We start from the raw sequence: 8531 nt of genomic DNA, 5'->3' as shown, positions 1-8531 counted from the left end.
CTGGAATCAGGATGGAATGTGTTGGGCTTTTACAAAACATCTTTCCAGTGGACCTGCATTCAAAACAGGGAGGTGAGGAAATCAGATAAGCCAGGAAATCCAAATGAGCTGGAAGGGTGTATGGCCACACGATAACTCAACCAGTTAAATTAATTTGACTGTCCTAGAATTTCAACAGCTTGAGAACTGTGCATCTAATTTGCAGAGCTGACCCAAACAAGAGCTGTCTGGTTGTTGCTTAACAAAAGTCTGTAGCTCTGCTGCAGCTGCTGATTTACTCATTTTCAAGGAATGAGCTCATTTAGGAGAGTGTTTTCGAGCATCACTTCCCATTGGGCAACAAGTGGGAAATGGGGAAGGCTCCTCGTGACTGCAAAAAGCCCTTCTGAGATGCACTTCACTAAAAAACAGCACGTTTCTGACCATGCCCACAGTGTGCTGGCAGCACCCAGCCCTGGGGAGCCCTGGCATGACTGCACATCAGCTACAGAAAAGGCTTTTCAACATAAAAATAACACCTGCTCCAAAGTGTTTCTTGGGGTTTCCCACCCTGGGCACTGGGAATGGCTCTGCTGCTGGACCCCAGTCCAAGGCAAACCCTCAGGGCTTCACTGAAAAGCAGCAGGAGAACACACAAAATACCATTAATTAAATCCCCAAGCAGATGCTCCACAGGATTTCTGAGAAGGGGACTTGGGACCATCCTTTATATCTGCCAGGAGGAGTGGAAGGGCTGGGAATGGAGCCAGACCCTTCCAGAGGGACACACCAAGCAGTGCATTGCAGGAAAAAGGAACAGCGAGAGCTCCGGGAAACCCTTATCAAAGAGAAATTCTGCATGTTAAATCAGGGACTTTCTGAAGGTCTCTTAAAGGCAGCATTATAAGGGAATGAATTAATTTTACAGCTTTTTTTTAAAAAAAATACATGGCACACTGCCCCTACACACTATGAAAGACAAACAAGTACGAAATTCTGGGAACTGTCACCAAAATGAGATTAGATTTCTTTGGGGTTATTTTCCTCTCCAGTGATGGGTCTGGAGAGCACAAACCTCTTTCAGTTTGCTACACCCTTCACTGACCCACAGGGCTGGAGGTGACCTCCTCCTCCTCTTCCTCCTCCTCAGCAGGGTCACTCTGGGGAGCCAGCAGTCCCAGAGGACATCCAAGGAGCAGACAGTGTCCTCCATCCCTGCAGACCACATTTCCATGTCCCACCTTCAGCCAAACATCCTTGTTTCCCTGGCCCTCACCCCAGAGCCAGCACCCACCCAGCCACCCACCCACCCAGCGAGCTCGCCCGGGGCACAGCTCCAACCAGAAAAATGAACTATTTTTTATTCAGAGGGGTTAATTTTCCAGTGGCTGGAGGTGATTCATCCCTGCAGATGCAGGACGTGCCGTGCCAGGAGCGCACAGCTGCCGGGGGGGCACTTCCAGCCCCAAGTTGGGCTGAATCAATTCGGCTGCAAAACGGGAGACAACCGTGGGAGGTCGAATCCCAAGTGTTGCAATCCTGAAAAATTCCCCAAATTCAGCTAAGAATACACAGTCTGCCCTCCCAGCCAAGCCAAGCTTTGGGGCCCCCCACGCTCTGCCTGAGCCCACTCACCTGAAGCCCAAGAACAGCCAAAGCTTTTGAAGACAACCCCTTTGTTTCTGGCAAAACACACACATGACAGAAAGCCGAGCGTTTAACAATCCAACCCATCTTTATTTCGCTATTACTTTCTGCAGGGAAAGGAAAATCCTCACCTTTACAAGTACAGCCAAGTGGTAAAAGAAAGGCAAGTGTATAAAATGAACTGCACGTGGTTCAACACCAGGAGGAGCATCAGAAACGTGGCACCTTTAGGCCCAACACCTTCTGCTTCTGCTACCAAAGTTCTGGATGTTGGCTATGCAATAGACTTCACTCACTATACAGAGATATTTTTAAATAAGGACTTTTCTCGGGAGTGTAAATAGAAATCAAGACACATTAAATTCTCCATAGAAAAATACAACCTTGTAACAACACCACAAAGTAAACATGTTTCCCAAGCTTTGGATGCATCAGCTACTATCTCACAACAACCCTGCAAGATAACTAAAACCATCACACCTGGGAATGGTGACCCAAACGGGGTGGATTTGCCCCAAATCCAGCTGCCTTGGCTCCAGTTTATCTCCTACAGCACACGCTGTGTGTGTTGTACACCCGGGACTTGGCATGTCACTGATAACAGCTGAACAAAGGGACTCAAAAGCACAGCAGCAAAGCTCTTGTGTTTCCAGGGGATTCTCTGGTTTAATTTTGCATGGGTTTCCCCCCTGTCCTGGCAATTACAGCCATTGTGTGAGGCTTTGAAACACTTCTGACACAACACACTAGGAAGACAGTGATGTTTGGAGGTGGCATCTTACCCCCCACTGACACACGATGTCACCATGCCAAAAAGATCCCACCCAAACGCACAGTCACTTAAATGAGCCAAAAATCTTTGTCCACGTAGCTGCACAAACACAGTGCCACCATCCCCTGGGTTCCTCCAGGATAAACAACAGCACCAAACCGAGCTCATCTGGCTGCTAACCCAAGTTTTCATATGATCCATTTGAAAAGTTAGATACTATGGAACTATCTGAAACAGGATGTTGTCACCCAGGCAGTACAGAACTATTTTACAGGCTACTAACTCTAAGTTAAAGGATAAAACGAAAAGAAGACACCAAGGCTCACAGGTCACACTGGGCTTCCATAAGTTCACGTGACAAGAACGTGCTGTGCACTGATGGACTGATGTGACACTTGGCTGACACACCACTTACAAAGTAAGAAATGTGGGACTTGGAAAAGACACACTGAACTTGTACCTACCTACGTGGGAAAGTACCACCAGACAAAATCCTGGGTCCCACCTTTGCTCCAAATAAAGGAAAATGCTCAGGCTGGGGGGCCGGGGGCTAAATAAACAAAACACCCGAATTTGGGGCATTTTCTTCTCTGACAGGGAAGATTCACCCCTAGAAGGTTCCACTGGAGCTGCAGTTCAGAGGCTGGTGCTTTAATGCCACCCTTTACCTCTGTTTCACTTCCAGGGCTCACCAAAACAGGCAGAACCACAGGCTGTGGTTGCCTGGGGAAGAAATGGCATGTCCAAGCTTTCAGCAGTGCTTGGGCTGGTTTTTAACCACAAAACCAAAGCTGCACATTCATATGCAATGCACAGGCACAAAAGAAGAGGTACATAAAGAGCTCACATCTCCCTAACAGTGGACTAAGAAACTAATCAAAACAGGTTTTGGCTCAACACAATGATAAACCATTATCAGACACGTTACACACATTATTGCCTGATAATTACAAACAGCTGGGACAACTCCACCTTAACCCAGTTTTTTGAGTTTTCACAAGAAAAACAAAAGATCTTTTCTAACTTTACTGTGAACAGACATAAATGATATGACTTATGAAGCCAACATCTCAATATAAACACATCTCTGTACCTGTTCATTGCAGAGCACAACAAAATGGGAGCAACCTTTAATTTCACCTTATAAAACTAAAAAAAAAAAAAAAAAGATGATATCTTCGTGTAGAAAAAACAAAAAAATATTTTCAGCATACATCTGTCATCTCTTAGGCTGAAGGATCACCTATCCTACTCCTCTCAGTGCTTCTGTGCAAACCAAAAGGCACCATTCCTGCGGGTGAGGCTGTGAATTGGGATCATTTGAGCTTGGTTTTCACAAAGGTCAGTGACAAATTGCCAGGTCAGGAAGAAGCAAGTGTCCCTGTGTTACTGACTGCTACCCCGACAGAGAGGGATTAGGAAACACTGGTACGTGTACTTACGAATCCACTGGCAAGGAGAAGGAAAACATCTCCAAAGGACTGTGTCTGAGAGCAGCTGGCAGGACACATGTTGTTACACCCAAGGAAAGAATCAGGCTGTTTTTAATGAACACAAGGAATACTCACATCTCTGCAAATCCCGTGACTTACACAGTTATGTCTTTGTACTTTCCCCAGGCGGGGGAAGGAACAGATCCCCTCTGTGCACCCCCTGCCACCCCCAGCGCATGCAGGACAAACACCAGTGCCACCCACAACGGCAGCAGGGCTCAGCCACAGCTGCCAACCTGCAGGAGAAACGAATGGAAGTGCCAACAAGTGCCATGTTATGCCTGTAAAATGAACATTTTCACGTTGGTCGGACGCCAAGCCCAGCTCGCGGTGGAATTCAGGACCCTCTCTGCAGTGATGCAACTACTCTGGAGTGGGTTTTTTGGGAATTCAGGACTCTCTCTGCAGTGATGCAACTACTCTGGAGTGGTTTTTTTGGGAATTCAGGACCCTCTCTGCAGTGATGCAGTTACTCTGGAGTGGGTTTTTTGGGAATTCAGGACCCTCTCTGCAGTGATGCAGTTACTCTGGAGTGGGTTTTTTGGGAATTCAGGACCCTCTCTGCAGTGATGCAGTTAGTCTGGAGTGGTTTCCCCCCCTCTCTTCTAAGCAGGTGCATCTTCAAAGCATAAGCAGGGATGGATGAGCTGGTGGAGGAGCAGGACCTTGCAGGGCTGTGTCTGCAGGGCATCTCGTGGGACAGGCAGCAGTGCCCAGCTGAGGGCACAGGGCACAGCAGGACCCTGTGAACCAGCCCCACAGGGAAGGATGCTCCAGTGGCACCTGGCTTTGCTCAGATGCAGGGTCTCCATTAAGACAGCCCAACCTCTGGCACCCACCAGGCATGGGAGGGCTGAGGGAAGGCAGGTGGGAGCTCCTGCACCAGCCACCAACACCAGGAGATGACCAGTGTCCTCTTGGCCAACACAGACCAGGGAACAGCGAGGGGAGGAGGAATTCCAGGTCAGCTGGGGACGCTCACACCGCGACTGTGGCGTTATTCCTAAGGCCAGGATGGTGGGACACGCTCAGGGCTTCCAAACACAGTTCTCCCTGTCTTTCCCAGCTCCAGTGTTTTCCAGGCACGTGCCCCAGCGTTTGTGTAGAGGACCACTGCTGGCACCAACAGCAGCTTCTGAGCAGATCTGGACACGAGGAGCTCAGAAGATGACTCGGTCCTCCTGTGTCCTCTCCCACCACAACGTGCTGTTCAGGGTGCCAAAGCTGCTGTCCTCCTCCTCCTGCTCTTTAGCAAGCTCCACAAACACCTGGAACACATGGAGAGGACATGGATGCCCCGTGCTCCTCATAGGAACATTCTCAGTCACAAATACAACTCATGCTAAAAACCTCAGGAGCATTGAAAGCATCGCTTCATCTCCAAGTTTTCAGTATTTTGGGGGGTTTCTCCTTGCTTGTACCCTCCCACCTTGTTTCTTTAGAAGCACAGTGAAAAGGAAGTTGAACATTCTGAAGGACATTTATCATCAGCAATAATTAATCAAGAATAAGCAATAACAAGCCTCAGCTTCACCCTCCTTTCAGCCATGAACAGCGACGCTCGACCTCGGAATAAATCAGAGCAGCTTTCCCATTAATGCCACAAATTTATTTTCCTCCAGTCACTGCAGCTGGCATCTTATTTTTAAAGGAGAAAATGGGAATAAAGAGGAGAGGGGGAACTGGCAATTCCTATTCACTTTGGAAAAAGGGGAACTCAGTTTCCCAAAAATACCCACACAGGCATCAGCAAAGTGGCCCCAGTGCCTTGAAAGCCAGGCATGGGGGATGAGCTGCCTGCACAGGGCCCTTCACCACAGAATCATGGAATGGTTTGGGTGGGAAGGGACCTTAAAGCTCATCCCATTCCACCCCCTGCCATGGGCAGGGACACCTTCCACTAGCCCAGGTTGCTCCAAGCCCTGTCCAACGTGGCCTTGGACACTTCCAGGGATGGGGCAGCCACAGCTTCTCTGGGCAACCTGTGCCAGTGTCCCACTATCCTCATAGGGAAGAACTTCTTCCCAACATCCAGTCAACCCTTCCCTCTGTCTGACACCTTCACCTGGCAGGGTTTACTTCCACAAAATATCATTTAACATACCTGTTCCAGTGTTGCCTGAGAGAAGCTGTAATCCTCGATGTTAAAGGTGTGTTTTACTGTGGAAAGAATTAGTAAGAGCAGATTTAGGGGTACTTCACTATCTCACACAACTGGATTTTAAGCTGGTACAAGTGCTTACTCATGATTTCACAAGAAACAGAGTTGGGGACAACAATGATAAAAGAAAAGTAAATTAAATAAATGTGGAACAGAAATGGAGCAGCAACACTGCATGGCAAAAGTGTCACTTATAGGAGACAAAAGGATTTCTGTATGTGAACTATGGCAAGTGCTTAATTACCTTCTTCCAGCTTGGAAAAAGAATGTGAAAGCGACTGTACATCTTCTTTAGGAATTTTATAGGCCAAAATAGAAGCAAAACTGGAACAAAGAGACAAAACTAATTTAGCTTCAAGCAAAATCATTCCAAGTAAAAATATTAATATCCAACTGAATGGATTTAAACCCATTCTCTGAGTGTTCCTTTGGGCATTTTGACTCATCATGATCATAAAGACAGGAGGAATGATGCAGCTCCAGCTGGTTTTTCACCTCAGAGATGCAGGTCCAAGTGTACCAGCTGAGATCCCCAGAGACTGTTCTATGACTTACATGCTCTTCAACTTTTCAACCATTCCTATTCTGCTTACTCATGGAAGGTTCGCTGCCTGGAAGTCTCAAAGTTCTGAGGGTTTTTCCTTTGAAATGAGCTTAGAGGTCACAGCATCTCCTGGGACTTTGCACCATGCAGCAGTTCCCACAACTCAGATTCCAGGACAGGGAGCTGCTCTGCCCCACACATCTGCTGCTGAAAAGGGAACCTTCCCCCTTCCAGATCCCCCACATTTGAGGAACACTCCTTATATGATGCCTGCAGTGCACTTTTTGGACAGACTTGTCAGCAGTCACCCTTGGGTTCATACGGCAAAAGTTCAAAGAAAGCTGCTGGTGGAAAACCAACCAGCCCACCCTCAAACTCTGAGATGCCCCAGAGAACACTCAGGCTTTTCTAGGTAAGGGCCAGTGACTCTGCTTTTCCCCAGTTCCCAGAGGCCCTGACCAAGGAGGAAGTTGTCAGGCAACAGCTATGCAGAAATGGAGTTTTGCTTCCCCCGTGCCGAACATCTGCGCGGGCTCCCGGCCCTGCCCTGGCAGCCTGGGCTCTGCTGGCTCCCAAAACCCTTCCTCTTTTTCGCTGTGTGTAAATATTTACATTCCCTACCCGGTGCCAAGTTGCTGCTGAGAAATCAGAGGCTTTTATTAACATCATTTGCTGCGTGTTTGTCAAACTTCACCTTTCCTGGCGGTTGGCGTTGGGGAAGATGTGCAAAATCTGGCTCTGCAGATACTCCACCTGCTGCACATCTGCTGTTTCTTTTAGTTTCATCTCCAAGAAGTATCCTCTGCCAAACTTACTCTTCAGGTGTTGGACAGTACCTATACATCTGGCAGTTGCAGAGAGAAAATACCAGTTGTACACGTCAGACCACACTCAAGGAGCAGCTGAACTTCAAACAGACCCTTCTGGCAGTTTAAGATTAATTTTGTTCCGGATTTAAGGTACAAAAAAAATTGTCTATCTGTATTTTCAAAGGAATATATTTTGGCTGACAGCTGTCCTGTCCCCCCTGCCCCAGGGGAGGCTCTGGTGGTACCTGAGCTGCCCAGACACCAGGATGGCCACACGGTCACACACAGCATCTGCCTCCTCCATGTAGTGGGTGGTCAGGATTGCTGCTCTCTCCTTGTTTTTGAAGGCTGCTCGAATTGCCCTCCTACAAAACACAGCCAAAAAACATCCTTGAACAAAACACTCAGCAGGTAACAGTAATTCCTGGGTTAGCAGGAAAAGAAGGCTGTGATGGTCCAACACAAACCCTCTATCTATGGACTGACACTACTCCCACAGCAACAATTAAAACCTGAATTTTCCAAAGATGACTCAAATCTGTACTCCTTGTATTATTTTAAGGATTTCTTTCAGCTTTCAAGCTTTTAATCCCCAAGCTGTTCTGGAGGAGGACACAGACACAGTGCACCTGGCACTGAGGTTGGGTGGATTCTCCCCCTCTTGTGAGACCCCACTCAGATCACTGTGTCCAGCTCTGGGGCTCCCAACACAGGAGGATGTGGAGCTTCTGGAGCAAGTCAGGGGAGGCCATGGAGATGCTCTGAGGGCTGAATACCACTGGTAGGAAGACAGGCTGGGAGAGCTGGGGGTGTTCACCTGGAGAAAAGAAGGCTCCAGGGAGACCTTAAAGCACCTCCCAGTGCCTAAAGGGGATCCAGGAGAGCTAGAGAGGGACTTTGGACAAGGGCCTGGAGTGCCAGGACAAAGGGGAATGTTTTTAAACTGCCAGAGGGCAGGTTAGAGCAGATACTAGAAGAGATTCTTCCCTGGGAGGATGGGGAGGCCCTGACACAGGTTGCCCAGAGAAGCTGTGGCTGCCCCATCCCTGGAAGTGTCCAAGGCCAGGTTGGATGGGGCTTGGAGCAACCTGGGATAGCGGGAGGTGTCCCTGCCCAAGGCAGGGGG

General features: G+C 48.4%; 1 protein-coding gene across 5 annotated transcripts in view; it reads right to left on the bottom strand.

Moving 5' to 3' along the window:
* Nucleotides 1-1695: 1695 nt before the first annotated feature.
* ABCA5 (ATP binding cassette subfamily A member 5) overlaps nt 1696-8531 on the bottom strand; it is a 35753-nt gene continuing 28917 nt past the window's right edge. For all 5 annotated transcript variants that reach the window (XM_017812073.1, XM_017812076.1, XM_017812077.1 and 2 more), the window contains 5 exons: nt 7651-7770; nt 7291-7440; nt 6297-6376; nt 5996-6051; nt 1696-5159 (listed from right to left, as the gene is read on the bottom strand). In XM_017812073.1, the coding sequence (XP_017667562.1) occupies nt 5052-5159; nt 5996-6051; nt 6297-6376; nt 7291-7440; nt 7651-7770 (514 nt within the window). In that variant the 3' untranslated portion in view covers nt 1696-5051. The remainder of the gene's footprint in view (nt 5160-5995; nt 6052-6296; nt 6377-7290; nt 7441-7650; nt 7771-8531) is intronic.

Source organism: Lepidothrix coronata, unplaced genomic scaffold (assembly GCF_001604755.1).
Source record: "Lepidothrix coronata isolate B3197 unplaced genomic scaffold, Lepidothrix_coronata-1.0 Scaffold34, whole genome shotgun sequence".
In the NCBI taxonomy this organism is placed as follows: domain Eukaryota; kingdom Metazoa; phylum Chordata; class Aves; order Passeriformes; family Pipridae; genus Lepidothrix; species Lepidothrix coronata.
Note: the sequence above shows the minus strand (reverse complement) of the source record. Positions and strands in the feature narration are given on the sequence as shown.